The sequence below is a fragment of the Triturus cristatus genome, chromosome 3_2, assembly GCF_964204655.1.
Source record: "Triturus cristatus chromosome 3_2, aTriCri1.1, whole genome shotgun sequence".
Classification (NCBI taxonomy): Eukaryota; Metazoa; Chordata; class Amphibia; order Caudata; family Salamandridae; genus Triturus; species Triturus cristatus.
The window spans coordinates 822,907,340-822,929,736 of record NC_140584.1 but is presented as its reverse complement, the minus strand read 5'-3'; the positions used below and the strand labels follow the sequence as shown (position 1 = coordinate 822,929,736).

At 44.1% G+C, this 22,397-nt stretch overlaps 1 protein-coding gene across 3 annotated transcripts in view; it reads left to right on the top strand.

Annotated features, from left to right (window-relative positions):
* Positions 1-22,397, top strand: part of LOC146858226 (queuosine 5'-phosphate N-glycosylase/hydrolase-like) — a 244,336-nt gene that overhangs the window by 99,139 nt on the left and 122,800 nt on the right. For all 3 annotated transcript variants that reach the window (XM_085649031.1, XM_085649030.1, XM_085649032.1), the window contains one exon: positions 14,715-15,065. In XM_085649031.1, the coding sequence (XP_085505157.1) occupies positions 14,729-15,065 (337 nt within the window). In that variant the 5' untranslated portion in view covers positions 14,715-14,728. The remainder of the gene's footprint in view (positions 1-14,714; positions 15,066-22,397) is intronic.

Sequence of the window (22,397 nt, the reverse complement as noted above, 5' to 3'; positions counted from 1 at the left end):
GCCCTGGGGCGCAGAATCATAGTGGGTGGAGGTGCATTGCCACGGCTAATGTAAGCACGTTAAATATTGCTCTAGACAGATCAGTGGCGTTGAGGTGGGTGTAAGCCCTTTCACAATACAGCCCCCACCTCAATGTGACTTACAGGTGCTATTTGTGCAGTCTACACCCCAAATATGAGACTATTTCCATCACAACTTCTCTGCGAGCAACCTCCCCCCCAGGCAGTGGAGTACCCCACACACACATAGTCAAGATCTGAGGGGTTCATTACTGTGCGTGCACTTATTGTCATTAAATTTGAATACACAACTCTCAGACTAAAAAGTGTGCTGGATATTATGCAGAGCTTAAATATAGTTGATTGTTTAATTATTTTGTTAGTTAGTCCCATTCCTGAGATACAGTATTATGATTTTAATACTTACTCTGGTTTTATACATAGGACCGCTACATCTGCTACCGTAAACAAATTGTTTTGAGGTGTTAGAAATGTAATGTTAACATGTCCTTACAGTGTCTACCTGTCCTACTTTTTAATACCATGTAACCTACCTTGTGGGCTACATGTTCCGCATAGGAGTAGCTTATTAATAATGAAAAGGGAGGTTTTGTTTGTGTCAAAAGGATTCATTATAACGGGTCCAATTGCAGTTTGTGCACTGCTATTGTCCGGCTACACAGAGTAGGTCAAAACAGCACCCGACTTTTGTACCTGCATCTATCACCCACTACAGGAAGTCCCCCAAATGCAACATGGAGACATCATGATTTGTTCTTTCATTGCGTGTTGCTTTATTCAATAACGTATGTGACAGAAGTTGTGTAGGATGGTAGATCCTCACCCACATAGTGTGGCATGCTAATTCATCTGATGCGCCCATCTAGAATTGGGCAACATCCTTTTGTGTTATCTTGCATTTGTATAACACACAAGAGAGTTTACAGGTGGGCATGATTGTGTGGTTGGAGATGTGTATGTTTGTAATATGACCTATGTGAATAGTGGTGGGTTTAGTTATCTGTTTGTCACTCCTACCTTGAACATCTGCTTTCTAGCTGTAAAGCACCAGTCTAGACTAAGATTTGACTACATCTTCAGGCCTTTGTCTCACTTAGAGTCCTGACTGAAATTCACTGATGCCTCCCCAAGGTAGTCTGCTTAGGCTCACAAGGACTTGTCATTGCTGCACCTTTAGTGTGCTTGGCAGAAGCTCTCCTTGGAGTGGAATTTGACAACTTGACTGGTAATATAACTACCAAAACTGCAGTTGACAATTGCCAAATCCATCTCCTTCCACTGCTTGGTGGGAAGTTGGAGGTGTTAGAGGATATCCTTCTGACCCATTCCTCGGACAGCCTGAGCATACTTACAGTTATAAACTGTGGTAAAAGTCTTAGAGTAGACTCTCATGAATTCCCTCAGAAGCATTTTGTGAAAAATCAAGGATACCATAGAGAGCTGAAGATTGCGTTTTTGCTTGGCACATGCTCAAGGGACATAAAAGAAGGCCACCTCCTTTTCTAAAATTATACAGCAAGAGTATCTGCAGCCTCTTTTGAATACTATTACCAACTTGTCACTATCGCACTCCAAACTGGTTATTCTGGGCGATTTTAACTGGTGGGAAAATGCTAACATGAAGAACCAGTTAAGGGACCTGAGATATACCTGTAATAGTCTTGGCCTTCAACAATTAATCACCTCCCCTACTCATAAGGGAGGCCACATACTGGATCTCCTATTCGCAAATAAGCCCGAGGCTGAACTTTTAAACATTCAGCCCCAAACTTGGACTGACCATTATCTTATTCATTTTAACTTACTGCTAGCCGATACTTCAGCCCAACCTAAACCCGCAGTTTTGTATCGGGAAGGCAGAAACTGGTCCAAACTGGCAAAAACGGGCACCCTTCTAACTCCTCCTATAGCTAGCCTTTTTCAGGCTTCCAATACGGTGCGGGCGAATTATAACGCCTACTGTGAGTTTATCACTGCCGACCTAGATCATCTAGTCCCGATGAAACAGATAAGAATTAGGAATAAACCGTCTGCTCCCTGGTACGATGAAGACCTGAGAGCGCTAAGACAGCTCTGTAGACGGGCTGAAAGGAAATGGAGGGAGGGATACCTGGACATGGACAAGCTGACGTTAAAATCTGCACAGAACAGATACAAGCAGCTCATTATGGAGCGAAAAGCTAATTTTTATGCTGACTCTATAGTGCAAGCCTCAAATGGGGCTAAGGAATTGTTCAAAATTGTCAGGTCCATTTCGGCCTCACACTGACTTGAGAATAAAGCAGTAGCATCACAAAAGTTGTGTGATGAGATTGCTAACCACTTCAAGGATAAAGTGGCTAAGATAATTGATCTCTTTAAGGATAATGTCGTAGCTGGCCAGGAGTCAGATAAGGGGTTGGCCAACGAGAGATTGAGCCGCTCTGCTCTCTGACCACTTTCCCCTCTTTTACGGACGCGTCGTTTGCTACAACGGATCACAGTATCTCCTCTGGCTCACCTCTTGATCCCCTGCCCCATAGGGCATGGAAGCTCTATGGTCACCTGACCCTCCCATGGCTGCGCCAGATCTGCAACCAGTCTCTGGAAGTGGGTCTGGTTCCAGAGAGTTGGAAACAGGCAGTGGTCTCACCCCTCATCAGAAAACCAACTCTGGATCCAACTATTCCAGCTAATTTCCGGCCTATTTCTCTCCTCCCTTTTCCTATTAAAATCTTAGAAAAGGTCGCGAGTAGGTCCCTTTCGGACAACTTGGAGGAAAACCACCTGCTGGATAATGACCAGTTTGGCTTCCGTCCCGGTCACGGAACAGAGTCAGCCCTGGTCACCATGCTGGACAACATGTGAATGCGGGCTGACAATGGGAGCACCGCAGTCTTGGTGCTCCTGGATTTGTCAGCTGCATTCGACACAGTGAGTCACACAATCTTGCTGGAGCGTTTGGAGGAGTTTGGGGTGATGGGCCGGGCACTACAATGGCTCCGCTCCTACTTGGCGGGAAGATATCAAATGGTGACTCTGGGACCTTTTTCTTCAGAAAAAACCCCAGTGGCTTTTGGAGTACCGCAGGGCTCCAGCATTAGCCCCATCTTAGTCAACATATATTTACAGCCACTCTTTCCAATCATCAAGGCGTTTGGGGTGGAGCTGATTAACTATACAGATGATACACAATTGATCTTCTCATTGGAAGGAAAACAGGTAGTTCCCCTTGAGCAATTTCATAGTTGCATGAGGCTGACCATCGACTGGCTGCAGAGAAATGGTCTGTAGTTTAATGGAAATAAAACCGAGCTGTTGTACTATGCGCCGATAAGGCAGATTCAACACCTACCAATGGACCTCAGGCTTATTCCGGATGAGGCTCCACTGGTCCCAGTTAGCATGGTACGGAATCTCGGTTTCCTATTTGACAGCAATCTCCAGCTGGTTTCGCAGGCTAATAAGACAGCCAGCATATGCTTTGGGCTACTACGGCTTTTACGCCGAATTCTTCCACTGCTGCCCAAAGACTCCCGAAGCACGGTTGTAAGGAGTACGTTGTTAAGCAGATTGGATTATTGCAATTCCCTGTATCTTGGAGCCCCCCAATACATTCTGCAGGGGCTACAGCGTGTTCAGTCAGCTGCGGCGAAGCTGGCGTTAAATTGCAAGTACGACTCTTCCTCTACTCAGGCGCTACGTGAACTCCACTGGCTGCCCATTAGAGAAAGGGTTCTCTTTAAGTCCCTTTGCTTAGTCCATAAAGCAATCTATGGGAGGGGCCCGGTCCCGCTCCAAGAAAGATTCACACACTACTCCCCCACAAGGCAGCTGCGATCCTCTAATGCTAGCTTGCTGACGCAACCTAGGTTCAAACGATCATGGTTGGGCGGGAGGGCTTTTAGTGTGGTTGGAGCCCGGATGTGGAACGAGCTCCCACAGGGGCTTAGATTGACAGATTCGTTGATGGCATTCAGAAAGAGCCTCAAGACCTGGCTCTTTCCAGCAGCCTGATGACCCCGGACCTCTCCCCTTCTCAGCATAAGTGACCTTGTTCTGTCAGAGCGCCTGGATACCAGTAGGGTCGCAGTTCTGCACTTTATAAATGCTAATACAATACAATACAATTTTAATTACCACTGTTAAACTTTTAGTTATCTGGGTATGCCTTTCTTCTCTGGGATTGTTTAGGAGTCCCGGATAATCAAAATTGGGTGCTATCTCCAATTTGAATTTATGCAAAATGAAATGCTTTTTTACAGTTTGTTTGCTAACAACCATTATTTTACGCTTTTTGTAATCAATTTAGTGACTTTTATGCTCACAATACTGCTCAAGGTTGTTTACCTCCGTATGTGCTATCAGTTCTCTATCATCAGCATACAACATCTCATTCACAGTTTCACGTTCAAGTACGTAATATCAGTAGATACTGGGAGTAATCAGAAAGCGAGTTAATTTATAAAAAATATAAACTATCAAAGGAGCTAAAGGGCAACCCGTTCTGACCCCTTGTTTATCTCCTTAGTAAGTTTACCTTGAGGCGAACCTTACTTTGGCCGAGTTGTCTGAAAATAATACAAATATGAGGTTGATTAGGTAGGATGGAGGCTGCCAATTTGCTAATTTCTACATAAATGATGTGCCCTACAAGCTAGTATTAGCAAATGGGACCACCCTACATTGGAGGAGGAATGAATCCCAAGCTATTTTGTAAGTTAAGTACCAATGGTATGGTGCACCCCTGCAGGATGCAGGAGTTGCCCACTATATTTTAGCTTGTCTGCCATTATTAAGGTCTCACTATTGATCATGAAAATACATAACACGTGGGATCATGAAAGCTTTATGAGGTCATGACCACGATATTCAAATGGTGGCTCATGTTTGATCGTGCCTTTGAATATTATTATTTTATTTTCGATGAACATTTTTAATGGTTTTAAATTCAAAAGCGATCACATAATTATCGGTATTCATAGTGCAGCAGCAATGCATTACATTTGGAGTGTAGTGAAGACAGCAGAGCCACAGTGGAACCAGCAGAGAAAATGAACTGGCATAATGCAGGTACAGTTACAGAGGCGGACCCATCCCAAAATGGTCCCACCATTAACCCCTGATCAGGACATGCTTGGAAGGGCATCCCCAAGCCTCCTGTTCGTCGCACCAGTCCATTCAGCGAAGCTTTGATTTTTTTCTAACAGTAAGAAGGGCAGTTAATCAAAGTATAAGACAAAAACGCTGAATGTTTAGCATAAGTGGTGTTCATTCTACGCTGTATATAATATATATAGAGTAGAATTTGCCATGTGTGACATCTTTACTGACATCTGGGGATGATCATCCAAATGGTTCCAAAGCTTCCACCTCAGACCAGATTCTGACAATGTTTGTGGAGAGGGGCTGCAAGTAAGGGTGGCGTAATGTGCATAAAAGATTTACCAACATGACAAGGACCCCATTGCTTGAAGTATTTATGGCGGAAGACACTACAACCGCCTTGCATTGTGCTAAGGTAAGACCTTCACTGAACAACATGCAAGGAGAGGGATTCATGCTTCCTTTATTCCAAAATGTATAGAGCTCGCTATCCTCCGTCATACCTCCTCGCATCTCGGGTTCACTGACAACAAGAGTTATCGAATCCTGAGATCCGAACAAGATGACGACCTCAAGGACTGCGCGAGAGCGGCGCAAGCACATACAAATACAACAATACAATTTCAGCACTATAACACAGTGCTCAGTTCCAGCATTACAGCACTTTGCTCAGAGCTTCATGGGTGTGATAACACTGGTAAGCTGTAACACCCTCTTTTATTACCGGCCAATACTCTTCATACGCCACTAAACCTGGAATTGTGAAGTCAGTGCAGTCAGCAGGAAATACGCCTACACCAATTATTCTAATAGTCAAAACTTTAGGGTACAAACTCCTTTAGAAGTAGAAGAAGGAAAATGTCACTTAACTAGTTGTGTGTTTTGATATTCAGATTCCAGCTATGCAACTGGTCTAACTGAAATATTCACAAAACATTTATTTACATGTTATTTGTTTTCCATAGTTATCTTTCATTGCTTTCATGAAATAATTAAAAGATACAAGCCACCAACTCACCACGGTCCTAACGTGTTCTTTAGTCAGGAACCCTTCTCCCTCGTGTGTTTACTGCACATAGTTAACCCCTTCACTGCTAGGCCTTTTCCCCTCCTGTGCTAAGCCTTTTTTGGGCTATTTGGGGTAGTGCGCGCTGAGGCCCCTGTAACTTTTTGACCACATTAGGTATCCACGCCAAATTTGTGTCCTTTTCTTCCAACATCATGGGGATTCTAAAGGTACCCAGGGTTTGTGGATTCTCCTAGAGGGTTCCCAGAAATGAGTCAAAATACAGCAACATTTTTTTTTTTTTTTTGTTGTGAAAAATGGGAAAAACGGGCTGCAATTGAAAGCGTCTGGGTTTTTCTCTGCAAATGGTACCAAAAAAGGGTTTGTGGGGCTGAAATCACCATTTCTCCAGCTTTTAGGGAATGACAGAATTTTGTCAGAAAACCAACATTTTTTACACAGTTTTGGCATTTTTCTGGGACATAGCCTATTTTTGCTATTTTTTGTGCTTTCAACCTCCTTCCAGTTAATGGTAGAAATGGGTGTGAAAGCAATAATGGATCCTGGAAAGCTATACATTTTTGAAAAGTAGACAAAATTCTGCATTCAGAAAGGGGTCATTTGAGTAGATACATCAAGGTTTCTTTATAGAAATTAACAGTTAAATATAGGAAAAATTCAAAATTAGTTTAAAAAAGCAGCCTTTTGTGTCAACGTTTTCACCTGCAACTTCTTCTAATTATGACAGCTCTTTGAAAGCAATACACCGTTACATCCGCTGGACCCTCGTGGTTGTGGGGATATATAGGACTTGTAGGTTCACCAAGAGTCCAACGAACCCAGAGTAAAAAACTGAGCAGCATTTTGTAATGGTTTTTTATTATGTTCCGGGTATATAGCAATTATTGTGGGAAAATGTATACATGGAAAAATCGATAGGCAATGTTGATGTTGCCTCACTATGTTTTGGGTCCTTGCCTGTTGCGGGTACTTGGGCCTCCCACACAAGTGAGGCACCATTTTTATCGGGAGACCTGGGGGAACGCTGGGTGGTGGGAAATTTGTGTGAGCCCAGGGATGCCACAACTTTCCCACACAGAAATGTGTGAAAAAAGTGATTTTTTTCAGCTAAAATTGAGGTTAGCAGGGAATTCTGGGTAAGGAAACGTTGGGGGATCCACGCAAACCATACCTCCCTGGAAGCCGCCGGGTGTCTAGTTTTCAGAAATGTGTGAGTTTCGTAGGTTTCCCTAGATAGCCGCCAAGTACGGGGCCAAAAACCCAGGTGACCCCCCTTGCAAAACCAGGTGGTTTTGAGATAGGCAATTTGGATGTCGCCTCACTACGTTTTGGGCCCTTGCCTGTCGCGGGTACTTGCCCCACCCATAAAAGTGAGGTACCGTTTATATTGGGATACTTGGAGAAATGCAGGGAGGTTGGAAATTTGTTGTTACTTTCCGCCGCGTGAAAATTTAGGTAAAATAATGCAAGGAAAATGTCAGTCACATTTTGAGGTTTGCAGGACATTGTGGGTAAAATAACTTGTTGGGATCCACAAGAGAGACCTCACCATGTGCTCCCATGGGTGTTTAGTTTACGAGAAAAACTACAGTTGTTAGGTTATTCTTAAATGAAATGTACAGCTTGGCAGAGAAACAAAACAGACAAAGATTACTGCACAGCCATCTATTCCTCAAGCACACACATATACTGGTTGGATTTGGCACGAGGGCGAGTGATGGTTCAGTATATACCATTTTATTATCAAGAGATTTCACAAAAATGAAATGCACTGTCAATAAATGAAAGGACAAAAAACTGAACCAATGACTCGCAGCTCGTGAGCTGTAAAGCCACGTCAAGGCACCAACCGCTTTACAGGCCATTCACACACCTTTCATACATGAGACACACAAGAACGTTCACACCACGGCACAAAACCAACACATTACAACATTCACAAAAAGGAACAAGGTACACCCTGCTTGACGAAAACAGAATAGAAATTTTTATCTACACAACCATCTATTCCTGAAGCACACATACATACTGGTTGGATTTGGCACGAGGGTGAGCGATGGTTCAGTATATATGCTTGTATTAACCAGAGATTTCACAAAAAAGAAATGCACTGTTAATAATTGAAAGAACGAGAAACTGAACCATTGACTCACAGCTCGTGAGCTGTAAAGCCACGACAAGGCACCAACCTCTTTACAGGCCATTCATACACCTTTCATACGTGTGACACATAAAAAACCATTCACACCGCCAGCCGCGGGCCCAGCACATTACAACACTCACACCAGCAGACAGCGCCATTCAAGGGCCCATCACTTCACACGCTCACATTCCTGACACACCAACCACACCAGCTCACGGATTGCGTGGAGTGGCATTTGGCTAGCAGTGTGTGTAGTGACCAGCAGCTAGTCACTACTTACACACCACCAGCCAAGCGCCAGCCCACTCACCGCCAGCCAAGCACCAGTCCACGCACACCACCAGCCAAGCGCCAGTCCAAACACACCACCAGCCAAGTGCCAATCCACGCACACCGCCAGCCAAGCGCCAGCCCATTCACCGCCAGCCAAGCGCCAGCCCACTCACAGCCAGCCAAGCACCAGTCCACGCACACTGCCAGCCAAGCGCCAGTCCATGTACACTGCCAGCCAAGGGCCCATCCATACACACTGCAAGCCAAGCGCCAATCCACTCACTGCAAGCCAAGCGCCAGTCCACTCACTGCAAGCCAAGCACCAGTCTACTCACTGCAAGCCAAGCGCCAGTCCACTCACTGCAAGCCAAGTGCCAGTCCACTCACCGCAAGTCAAGCACCAGTCCAAACACACCGCAAGCCAAGCGCCAGTCCACGCACACCGCCAGCCAAGCACCAGTCCACGCACACTGCCAGCCAAGTACCAGTCCACGCACACTGCCAGCAAAGCGCCAGTCCACGCACACTGCCAGCCCAGCGCCACTCCTCACACACTGCCAGCCAAGCACCAGTCCACGCACACCGCCAGCCTACCGCCAGTCCACACACACTGTCATAATTTTTTTTTAAACAAGAAAGAAAACACAAACCAATTGGAGCTAGATACCAAACTATTACTACAAAAACAGCAGAAACGAAAGCCATCATTCTATTGCCAAACGTGAAACTGAACAACTATATCAAAACAAGGCAGTACACTATTAGACTCACGGTTACTCCCAAAAACTCTTTTTAGTGTGATACAATCTGAAACATGAGGGCACACACAGCCCAGGATTAGAAGGACAATCGGCACAGCGCATACGACTCTCCTTCCGCACACATCTTCGCAAGCAGACTCTACATCTCTTACAGGGATTGGTTTTTTGGGCGTTGGAGGAATTAAATCAGGAAAATGGCGATCTTTCAATCTAGCCACATCCTCCACCACTCCAACTCTAGGAACACTTGCCTGTTCCACAACAACAAGGCTTCCCATCACAGACTGCTGAAACTGAACAAAAGTCAACTTTGACTCAGGTGAACACTCCTTGTACACAACAAAAGCATTGAAAGTTGCTAAATTGAAGAGATGGATGGCCAACATTTTGTACCAAATATACGCCTTACGAATAGCAGTGTAAGGTTCCAACCTCTGATCTACTCTATCAACACCACCCATGTGCTTATTGTAGTCTAAAATGCACACCGGTTTGCGTACTTCAGCAAACTGACCCCAAACAGCCACAGGTGAAGTACTCTCATCATGGATGTTAGTCAGCATGTACACATCCCTCCTGTCCACAAATTTAACAGCAAGTAGTTCATCACTACGCAAGGAACTGCTCTGCCCCCTCTGAAGTTTTTTGGAAACAAGCTCTTTTGGATAACCTTTACGGTTAGAGCGGATTGTGCCACAAGCAAAAGTGTCAACTTTAAACAATTCCTTAAACAATTATGAAACCACTTGCAAAAAAAATCATTCATGCATGACAATAATACTCATTTGGAGTAAATACTACAAAAAAATTCTTACCAAAAAAAAGGAACTACGCAAAACTGCAGAACAATCACTGTCGAAACCGCAAACAGGAATCAAAAGCTTTACACTAGAATAAAAAGGAAAAATAAAACATTACAATCACATATGCAAATAATGCACTAGTCCACATACTATCTTCCAGGCAAGCAAAGGTAGTAGGTGGGCCTAAAAAAATAAGGCCAATCTGCCCCAACAGGGAGGAGAAACAGGCCAAAAATTCACCCTCATAAAGGGGGAGCGACCCTTGCCCAAGGGGTCACTCCCCAACACCGACATTTAAAAAGCCCTGGTGTCTACTGGCTTCAGCCCCCCTAGGGGACAGATGGGCATGAACAAATATGGCCAATCTGCTGCCAAAGGGGCAGAAACGACCAGAATAATTACCCGATAAAGGGGAGCGACCCTTGCCCAAGGGGCCGCTCCCAACAACACAAAAACAATCCCTGGTGGCCTAGTGGGCATACCATAAAACTGTTTGAGTCGATCTGCCCTTCCAAGGGGTCAGAAACGGCCCAAATAAATGCTCCCCAAAAGAATCCCTGGAGTCTTAATGTCTTCTGCCCCCCATGTGGGTGAATGGGCCTAGACTCACAAGGCCGATCTGCCCCCAAAGGAGGCAGAAAGGGCCAAAATAAATGATCCCCAGAGGGGAGCGACCATTGCCTAAAGGGCCGCTCCCCAAAAACAAATCTAATTTAAAAAAAATCCATGGTGGCCTAGTGGACACAGGGGGCAGACCCCCCCTAAACAAATTGCTCCCCTAAGGGGACACACCTACTTATTTAAATAGATCTGCCCAGTGGGGGCACACACACATTTTTTTAAGGGGGGCAGACCCAACTACATAAATATCACCCCCAAGGGGAGCGACCCTTGCTCAAGGGGCTGCTCCCCGACACAATTTAGGGCTTAAAATAAAATACTAAACCAGGTTGCCTAGTGGGGGCACACACACACTTTTAAATTATAAAAATAATTAATGATCTGCCCCAAAGGGGGACACCCCCACCTACATTCATATGACCCCTAAGGGGAGCGACCCTTGCCCAAGGGGCCGCTCCCCAACACATTTTGGGCTTTAAAAACTCCCTGGTGGCCCAGTGGGGGCACACACACCAATTGAATTAAAAAAATAAATAATGGATCTGCCCCCCTAAGGGGGGCAGACCCAAACACCAACAATTGACACCCAAGGGGAGTGACCCCTGCCCAAGGGGCCACTCCCCGACACAATTTGGGCATTATAAAATTGATAAATATCCCTGGTGGCCCAGTGGGGCAAAAACACATCCAAAACTACATTTTAAAATAATAAATCTGCCCTCCAAAGGGGGGGCAGAACAAACGACATACAAATCACCCCCATGGGGAGCAACCCTTGCCCAAGGGGCTGCTCCCCAACACATTTTGGGCTTTAAAAACTCCCTGGTGGCCCAGTGGGGGCACACACATCAATTAAATTTAAAAAATAAATAATGGATCTGCCCCCCTAAGGGGGGCAGACCCAAACACCAACAACTGACCCCCAAGGGGAGTGACCCTTGCCCAAGGGGCCACTCCCTGACACAATTTGGGCATTATAAAATAGATAAATATCCCTGGTGGCCCAGTGGGGCAAAAACACATTCAAAACTAAAATTTAAAATAATAAATCTGCCCTCCAAAGGGGGGGCAGAACAAACGACATACAAATCGCCCCCAGGGGGAGCGACCCTTGCCCAAGGGGCCGCTCCCAAACACAATTTTAAGCATAACAAAAAAATAAATAAAGCATTCCTGCTGCACGATCGCGCACCAGCGCGATCGTGCAGCAGGAATGCTTTTTAAAAAGACATCGGAGGAAAGGAAAACCCTTTCCTTTCTTCCGATGCCTTTTTAAAAATGCCCCCCACCCGCCACAGTGAAAAACTCACCTTCCTTTCCCCAACGCGCTGGATGCAAATGGCTTCCAGCGCGTTGGGTAAACAAAGGGAAACCCTCAATGACGTCAGAGCGCCTCGCGCGCTGACGTCATTGATGACGTGGCAGGGAGGGCGGGAGAGGCAGGGGAAGCCCTTCCCCTGCCTTCCCCAGTGAACACAGAGAGATCGGTGTCCCACGGGGGGAGCGCCAGCGCTTCCCCCGTGGGTGGGTGTCACGACGGCGTGGAGCAGTAATGAGCACAGCTCCACTGTGACTCATGACGGCTCCCGGCCGTCATAAGCACAGAACGGGTTAAGGAAGCTGGAGAGAGCCTATGCACCACTGGCAGTAATGAATGAGATTTGGGTGTACCAGTGCCATCGTGGTAATACGATCATGTTAGAGGTGCTAAATCTACATGTCTTCATGACAAAAATCGAATCAAACCTAATTATGTAGACTCTCCAACTCGTAGAGGCAGCAGAGCAATTGCTGTCTTTGAGTGATGTACTTATTGACTCGATTTTAGGGGCCTTGAAGAAGACCCATTTGGCCCTTCAGCTCATAGAAAGATAGATAGGAAATATAGAGAAACGTCTATGGACTTTAGATTTAGAGGTGCTGTTGTTATCATCTGCAAATACGGCCCAAATATGTTTCTGACAGCTTCCCTGGATAGAGAGTTTAAGTATGATGCCAATGGAAAAAAGGTATTGTTATACACATTTGACACTTTGTTAGATGTCCTGATACACCCAAGCTTCATGGAGATGGCAGATTTGGTATAATCAAACATATCAACCAGACCACAGTTAGAAACAGATGGTATGAAAGCACACCAGTGCACCCATTCAGTTGCGGTAAAGCAGTGGCTTGGTCTGAGTGGAGGAATAGTGATAGACAGACATATTTGGATGTGATCATTTGGCCAAAGTAGAGACCGACTAATAAATCTGCACCTTGGCAGCATTTATTTAGAGAAAAAAATCCAATAGCATACTTTGTTTTTAATTTTGCAAATTTACACCGACCCACTTGTTACTGTATACAGCAATGGCTTCTCATTGCATGTCACCATTTAAATTAATAGCACAAAGTGCCCTTTGCTCATCACCTCCTCCTCCCACCCCCTTGAATCCCCAGCCCTCCCAACTTCACCACTGGCTGTAAAGCCAGTGAATTTCCTTGTCCGCAGGAAACATTCTAATGAGTGTATCTACTTTTATTCTCACTGGACCATATTTAATCTATTTGATGATTATATTGTGCTGTATATCTGTCACCCAGTAGTAACTTTACATAACTTTTGGCAGAGAAGAGGCCTGCCAGTGAAAGCTCCTGTTTGAATATTAACTGGACTAAGTATGAAGTAGTTAGTCAGTGAATTGGGGTTTATAGCATCAAGACTCCGTGAAATACCTGTAACCTCAATGCCACGATAACCTTAAATTATGATGTTGCAATCAACTACTTGAATCAAAAATAATGGATGTAATTGCTGTTCTTTGTGATTGAAAGTTCCCCATTAATTAAAACGACATCTTACCAAAGTTTCATTACCTGTTTCTGATCATTCCATTTCGTAGCACCAGTAGCTTTTACTATGACCTTGTACTTTGATATCAAGCTTGTCTGATCCTCATCATAAGCTACGGTTGAAGGAGAATCATTGACCTTTCCATTTGGAATATAAATACTGGTCTAGGAAGGCACATACATTGTGCATATATATACTCCCCCCCCCCCCCTAAATCTAAACAACCCCCAAAGTCCTTAATAAAAGGCTAGCTGCACTATCTTCCCTGAACACAGTATTTTGGGTATCCAGGGAAATCCACAGTTAAGGGCCTCATTACCTGGACTGCACAGATTATAGATGCAAGGTGTCATAATTAGACAATGAGCAATTTGCACCAGATAATGACTTGCAGTCTCCAGAAAGGGGAATTGTTTGCAGTATGTGAATGGATTTGTTCTGTGGTGCATAACCCAAAATTGAGAGCACTTTGAATCCATGTTTTGCATGTTTTATCTGTAGCAAATCATAAGTGCAAAGTCTTGCATCAGGCACAGTTTGTTCCTGACTTGTAATCCCCTTTGGGGTTTAAACCCAGAATGTGTGCCAAAAATTTGATTTGTTTGAAGGGTTCTTGGGTTCTTACTAAGTTTCAGAGGTTGATGTGCCATTCTTCCCCACCTATCATTGATTAATTGTCTTACATTAATGTCTGAGAAGGTCTTACACAGTATGATATTTGAGGATGTCTACATTTAGGAGACCTGTATGTACAAATGCATAATGCTCGAAAAAACCAGTGCTCAGGGGCATGATGTACAAGAAAAAGTCCACTCGAAGCAGACCCACTCTCCTTTCCTTGCAACTGCTCTCATGGCCAATACCCAACTCTTCCTGCCAAAAACTCGATTGCTCCAGCTATGGCTGCCTTGTATAGCTGAGAGCTAGAAGGACGTGATAACACTGTATAATCCAATTAACATTTTCATATATATCTTCATTCTTTCCATCTACCCACCCCCGCCCCCAAGTTCTCCCCGCATTGTCTATGTATCCTAAGTTTCTCTTTATATATAGGTCACAACCTAAAGAGTGTATGAGCTAAACTGCTTCTAGAAAATATTAAGAAGCAGTTTTCTAACTATTGATTTTTTTTTCCTCCCCAGATATTTAGAAGAAAATGGCAAAAACACTGTCTCCAAGAGAATCTGGAAAATTCATTGCAGAAAACAGCAAAGATGTCTTTATTGATCACAATGGAGTGAAGTCATTTGCAGAAACACTGTTGGATAAAGTCTGCAAGAATCAGTTTTCTGTTGCCGGCTGGAAAGCCCTTCATGAGCTGAACCCACGAGCAACTGATGAAGATGCCGTCAACTGGGTGTTTTTGACAGACACGCTCAACTTTTCCTTCTGGGCTGAAAATAATGACCACAAGTGTTTGGTGACCTACAAGGGGAAAACTTACAGTGGCTTCTGGGCTTTCTGCGCTGCTGTCAACAGAGCACTTGATGAAGGTTTGTGTGCCATTCTCCTAACTGCAGTTTCTCACAATCAGTTCAGTCTACAACCTGTCAGTTTTCGTGTTGAAATTGTTTCAAACATTAGAATTGCTTGAAAATCAACTGTGGAAATGTGCTTTTCAATGAGCACACCGGTGCAGGTGTCACCCTTCCCTGTCCACGGGTCCATAGAGATTGGCACTAAAGCTGGAATTCAAATAACAAGTTTATTAATCACTCATGAGTGGGACCACGTCCACACAGCACTGTCAAGTGCTGCCTGAGGTACATTGAAGTCACAGAACACAGGCCTTTTATGCAGAGTTTGTTGCAGAGTAAGCATGTAGTTACAAATAGAAGGTACAAGCATACACAGGAATAACTACTGACAAACATGGGTAGATGGGAGATCACTTAGCAAAGTAGGAGGGGGAACAGGAGTGCTTATGGCAGCACTAAGAAATTGAGAGTTTAGTCTGAGACCAGGTGTTCTGGCAGCTACAAACTCTTTAGTATGCATATTGCTTTTAGCTGAGTCAGGAAGTCAACTAAAATAGACAGCACAGGCAGGGAAAAAGACGAGCAGCAGGGATGGGAGAATTACAAAGCCAACAAAATGGATGCCATAACCAAGATGGCTTCAGCTCATGCTAACAGAAATTATTTCAGATTTACACAGACAACCCTTTTAGCATTGGCTGAAGACATCTCTATGATTTGGAAGGAGCATGGAAGATATCCTGTATTCTCATGAGTTTATTAATTTCCTGGTCCATTGCTAGGCGGGCATTTACATTCTTGACGTTTTTGTTTAGCTGGTATACATGAGGTACAGGTAGAAGTACAAAGGAAACAGAGCTTTGGGCCACATTGGATACATAGGCAACAGGTGAAAAGAATCACAAGCAATATACATATGGCTGATAACAGCTTCCATCCCCATACAGAAAATATGTTCCATAGCCATCCAGTCCAAGTCCATTTCCCTAAATCCTGATGGATTTCAGGGGCTATTTTGTGCATCTTGGAAATTGCTTCAAAAACTGAAGGGGCGTGGTCAGGGATGTACATACAACAACTGCTCCCAATGATGCAGCATGCTCCACCACTGTCGGCTAGGATGACATCGAGCACCATCCTATTTTGGAGCGCCACTATTCTCGCAATTTGTAGTTCTTCTGTGATATTTCTAAGCGCCATTGCTGTCTGATTGGGTACAGCCTCTACAACACTTGTCAAGCGTCAGATCTTTCTGCTGTTTAAGGCCGCACCAACAAAGAAGAATAGTCCCAAATTAAAGTCAATATACTGCTGTAGTGCAGTATCAGTTTGATCCACCTCATCATGATTTATTGTCCTCTTGAATCGGCTCTTAGAAATGTCATTATAGAGTGTATAGTCTTTATGGTAGGATGCAGGTGCCAAATACACAGGTGGAAGTAAAAAGGACACAAAGGAGCTTCCAGACCACCCAATAAGTAGGTGGTAATAACCTTTTCTTCCACTAATGAATATGTGTTATGTGAGGACAAAAACTGCTATTGTTCATTCCAGTTATATTTAACACTAAAGTACAGTCACTTTTTCCCACAGGGATCTTGCCAATACAGCTTACACAAAGATCCGCTTGAGCTCTAGTAACAGCAATAACAGAAGGCCCATTTCCCTTGATGGTTCGAGTGTTGGGGAAAACATAGTGTGTGGAGGAATTTCCTCGACGATACTCCTCCATTTCCCATACAATTCTTTTAGCTTGCGGATCTCCATCCTCATCAGGGTAACAGATTTTATTCAACTGAGCGTTAAGTCTTCCTACATCAAAGTTAGTGACATGAGAAGCCCACAATAGTGCAAACCAGGATCTGCAGAAGCCATTATGTGAAAACGTCAAGGGAATAAAAGGCGTTCCTCCCTTTTTCTGATGAGCTGGCATCATTCCACATACCCAGCAGTTGGTAATGTTCGTATCATTGTGGGTATGGTGCAACATCTGAATGAAAGTGTTATTGAGGTAGGACATTCTATGTTTCTGCTCATGATAAGGAAGAGTGAAGTAGTGGTGGACAATAGGGACAGGAGTAATAGCAGTCAGTAGATTTCAGACAGGAGCTACTTCCTCTACTATCCATGTTATTATAGCAACGATAACAACAGTCAAAGTGAGTCCAGTAATAATCATGCTCTTTCAATTACAGACTCTTGCAGCAGTTTTTTTTTTTTCCTTAGGCATGTTCATCTCGTGTCAGACGACAAAACAGATGGTGCCCTAAGGTCCTGGGCAGACGTTGGTTTCTTCACTGAGATTGAGACGATTAGTCACTAAAAGGTTACCCCCTTTGTAACTCAGGCTTTCACTACCCAGGACAGTGGCTCAAACAGTCTTTTTCAGCAACGAAGTGTCTTTCTTCCTGGGTCGCAGCTGATATCGAGATGTACCAGGGATCGTGTGGTCCGGGAAGACTTCCTCAGGTCCTTCAGGTGTCGTAGCTTGTCCTTTCTCGGTATCCAGGATATTGCGGTGATCTGCCAACACAGCTGGGCTGACAAGGTCTTGCTACACTTTTCGATAGTGTGTCACGTGGACCCAGTTCTTCCAGTTTGTCACTCGAACTGCAGTCCTGGTAGCCAGAAGCACCTGCTCAGGGCCTTGCCATCTCGGTGCTAGGGAGCTGATTTTCTGGAATGACTTTACGACCACAAAGTCACCAGGGCGCAAGCAGTGGCCCTCACCTTGCGACCTGTCTGGAAGAGTCACCCGAACCTGTTCATAAATAGAAGACAAACTGTCAGTCAACTGAGACAAAGTCATTCATCAATACATAGGGTACATCATGTATAGGGCGTGGCCTAGGAATCCCCCAAATATTCATTGGCCTTCCGAAAACCACCTCATACTGTGTGAGGCCAGATCGTGTATGTGGTATTGATCTAATGGATAGCAATGCTTAAGGCAGTGCATCAGGCCATTTCAAAGATGTGGAATCCTGTCTCTTGGCCAATTTTAATTTTAGGGTAGAATTGTAACGTTCCACCAGCCCTGCTGATTGTGGTTGAAAAGCAGCATGAAACTTCTGCCTAATTCCCAACCCTTTCATGAGGTAATCAACAACTTGCCCAATAAAATGGGGTCCGTTGTCACTCCACAAAACTCAGCAAATACAGAATCAGGGAAAGAACTCCTTTAGGAGCACCTTTGCTGTAGTAAGAGCTGTATTATCTTTCGTAGCATATGCCTCCACCCATTTACTAAAGGCACAAACCACTACCAAGACATACTTCAGGTTGTTACAGCGCTCAAGCTGGATATAATCCATTTGCAGGAGCTCAAAAGGTGCAGTAGGTATTGCAAACCCTCCTGTTGGAGTTTGTGTTCCTTTGCCAGGATTATACTGGAGACAGATCAGACAGGACTGGACTATTTTCTTAGCCGTACCGACAATCTCTGGATGATTCCAAACTTGCATAAGTTGCTTTGCAATTGAGGATGCTCCAACATGTGCCGGCCCATGTGCCATGTGAATCATAGGGTGTAGATAACTTCTGTTTTGTCATTTCTTTATTCCTCCAACAGCCCTCATCATCCAATGCTCCCTCCTTGGACAATTGATCTAATTCATCAACAGAGTCAGATTGTTGCATCTCCAGGAACTCTTGCCTGGCATCATGCCAGCATTCAGCTTGTGATTTAACTACATACATAGATGTGATACTTCACTGCATTACGGTCTCTCGAGCTGTGTAATCCGCAAAGGCATTGCCTGCTCCTATTTTATCAGTCACTTTCTTGTGTGCGCTACACGTAACAATTGCAACTTTCTCACGATAGTTCAAAGCAGTAAGGAGATTATGTACTAATTCCCCATGCCCTTTTTGTGTCCCATGTGAAGTGAGAAAGCCTCTCTCTTTCCATAACTGCCCGAAGTTATGAGCCACGCCGAAGGCGTATTGGCTATCAGTCTAAATGTTAACAAGCAACTCTGTACTAAGCTCACATGCTCTTGTCAGTGCTATCAACTCAGCTGCTTGAGCTGACTTCTGTGGGATACGAGCTGTCTCAACTACTGTCTGAAGGGTTGCAATTGCATAAGAAGCAGATGTAGTGCCATCAGGCAATTTCAGGCAGGATCCATCAACCCACAATTCCCCATCAACACTAGAAAAATGTGTATCTTGTAGGTCAACACGACCCTTTGTGTGTTCTTCAGTAAGGGATATACAGTCATGTAGCTCTTGTGGCTGAGACTGGGTAGCTGGAAGTGGCAATAATGTAGCAGGATTCAGAGTCAAACATCTTTTCAACGTGATATGAGGAGCCAAAAGTGTCAATTCATATCCTGTCAAGCGAGCACTAGTCAGATGTTGTGTCTTTGTTTGATTTAGCAAGGCATCGACTGAATGAGGTACTAACACAAACAATCAATGTAAAAAGACTATTCCCTCACTCTCACATATGGACACAGCCGCTGTTGCTACCGCTCTGAAACAACAAGGCAGCACGCAAGCAACTGGATCAAGGACAGCTGAGAAATATGCACAAGGGCTTTGTTTATCACAGTGTGTCTGTATGGTAAAACCGAGAGGGCACAACCTTCCCTCTCGTGTACATAGAGTGTGAAAGTCTTAGTGTAGTGTGGAGTTCCTAATACTGGTGCAGAACAAAGAGCTTGACGTAGCTATTGGAAGGCATTCTGGCATTCAGTAGTCCATGGGAGAGGCATCGGAATGTCTTTAGTCAAAAGGGCCAACAAGGGTTTAATAATGTATGAAAAGCTGGGGATCCACTGCCTACAGAAAGAAGTAAGGCCAATCAGTGCACGGACGTCCTTCTGAGTACGGGGCACAGGTGTGTCTAAAATTGTCTGAATGCGATCTGGTGTGAGTGCACGTCCCTCCTTAGACAGGAGGTGACCTAAATTGGTAACCTGTTGTCTACAAAATTGCAATTTCTTCCGAGAGACTTTGTGATGATGAGAGGCAAGTAATGATAATTGTGACGGTGCTCCTTCTTTACACTGTTCAGGGGTATCAGCAGCCAACAAGATGTCATCGACATATTGAATAAGAGCCACCTCTTTCGGTACAGGAAAAGACTCAAGCTGTCTTTTCAGTGTCTGACTGTAAATGCTAGGACTCTGTGTATATCCTTGTGGAGCTCTACAGAATCTGTCTGATCTATTATTCAAAGTCAAGCTGAACAAATAACGGCTATCAGGGTGAAAAGGTATTGAAAAAATGCATTCTTTAAATCAATGACACTAAATGTAGTGGCAGTAGGAGGAACCATAGGAAGGAGTGTTGTGATGTCAGAGACTACTGGGTATTGGAGCACCACAATCTTATTAACCTCTTGTAAATCAATAATGAATCTGTAAATTTTAGTGTCAGTGTCTCTTTTCAAAATAGGAAGGATAGGGCTATTACAAATGTTATAAGGGACTTCTTCCACAACCCCTACCGTAATCAAATCCTGAACAATGTGCGTTGATGCTTCTTCGCCTTCCCGAGATATTTTATATTGGGGCAATCGAGGCAATGAAGCACCTTCCTTCACTTGAATATGCACTGGTGAAATAACTATTTGTCCCACATTGGTATCTGATGTAGCCCATAAAGTACTAGGTAAAGATGCCAGAGCAATATCTTCTTTAATGAGACAAGACCTCTCAACCATTGGATAGTTATCATTTAAGATAACATGCACACCTTCTGGGGAGCAACGTATTGTAGCACGAAAATGTTTGAGCATATCGATACCAACTATGTTATCTGGCGTGGTAGGGGAAAGCAAAAATGGACATGCTGTAGTGAATTTATCAAGACTAAATGCAAGTGGCTGTGACAGTGGGCTAGATGTAGGTGTCCCATCGAATCCTATCCATGTTATCATTGCGCCAGAGAGGGGAGCCCTAGGAACCAAATTTTTAGACAGAGCACAACGAGTAGCTCCTGTATCAACCAGAAACAGATCAGTAGAGCCCAAGACATTTTCATCAACATAAGGACCTTTCTGTTCTACTGGGACCTCAAACGGTTCCTTACCCCATCCTAGGCATTCCTATGCATAATCAGAATCCCCAAGACCATCAGCCGAATAATCTGACATTTGATATTGATTTCGTCTATCAAAAGTATTAGAATTATTTGACCTATGTTCAACTGCTTCAAACCTGGGACGAGTTCCTATACCTCCCCTATTTCCAGAATTCCCTGGGCGTCCTCTCATGCTTCCTTCACCCCGTTGATACTGCTGACCTCGCAAAAGGGGGCACTCAGAATGCCAATGTCCAATCTCTTTACAGTAAGCACACTGATCAGAAGACAAAGTTGATCAAGAGAAAAGGGGTACACCAGGGGTATATACTGCACGTCTGCCTCTACCACCACCTCTGAATGGTGGACCCTAAACTTGAGCCAACATAACTTTTGTTTTTAACTCCTTTACCCTCTTATCCTCTATGCCTTTTGCTTCCAATTCCTGACGCTCATAATACTGGGCCATAGTTAAAAGGGAGACTGGGGAAGATGTAGTCCATGAACTCTTGCTGGTCTTTAGGCGACTAGCTATTTCTGGCAACATGTTAGCGACAAATTTGTCGATGAACAGATGCTTACCTGTGTCATCTGTCAATGACTGTCCACTAAAGTCCTGAAATATCTCTTCAAATCATGTCAAGAAATCAGAAACAGACTCATCCGCTTTCTGTTTACAAGACGCTAACGTTGTCCAATCTATTTTATTAGGGGGTATGAGAGTTTTCAACTTAGTTACAATAGCTTTGAGAGGATAACATCTCCTGTTGTGGTTTCTGCGCAGGCTCTGTAGCCGCATCTTTTTCTTCTAAATGCACCCAAGTATCGCCATAGGCTACATTATCATCTACCTTCCGAATTGATCTCCACATCTCAGGGGGCAAAATAAGTCCCAAAAACATGTCAATATCTGGCAGAGTCATTGTTTAGGAGCTAATAGCTCCTTCCACTTCTTCATAAAAAGCGGCCGGATTTTTCAGTGGATCAGGCAAAGCAGCTTTAAGAGCCATAACATCTGCTCTACTCCAAGGAGTATAGACCCAATTATAGACAAAATATCCATTTGCATCATCTGAATATTTATCAGCACTTGTTCCCGCACCCTTCGGAGGAATATACAAAAGCACAGCTTCACACATCGGTTTTACAGTAACCACAGTATCACTAGGGTCATTGTCTGTCCCCAAAACCTCTTCTATTTGCACTGGGGTATGAATTGTTTGTGCAGTTTTAACTTTACCAGTTGATTTTTGCTCCGCTTTTAAACGTTATGTATCATGTCTTAATTTGAGTTCTCGCCTAATTAGATCAGGTATA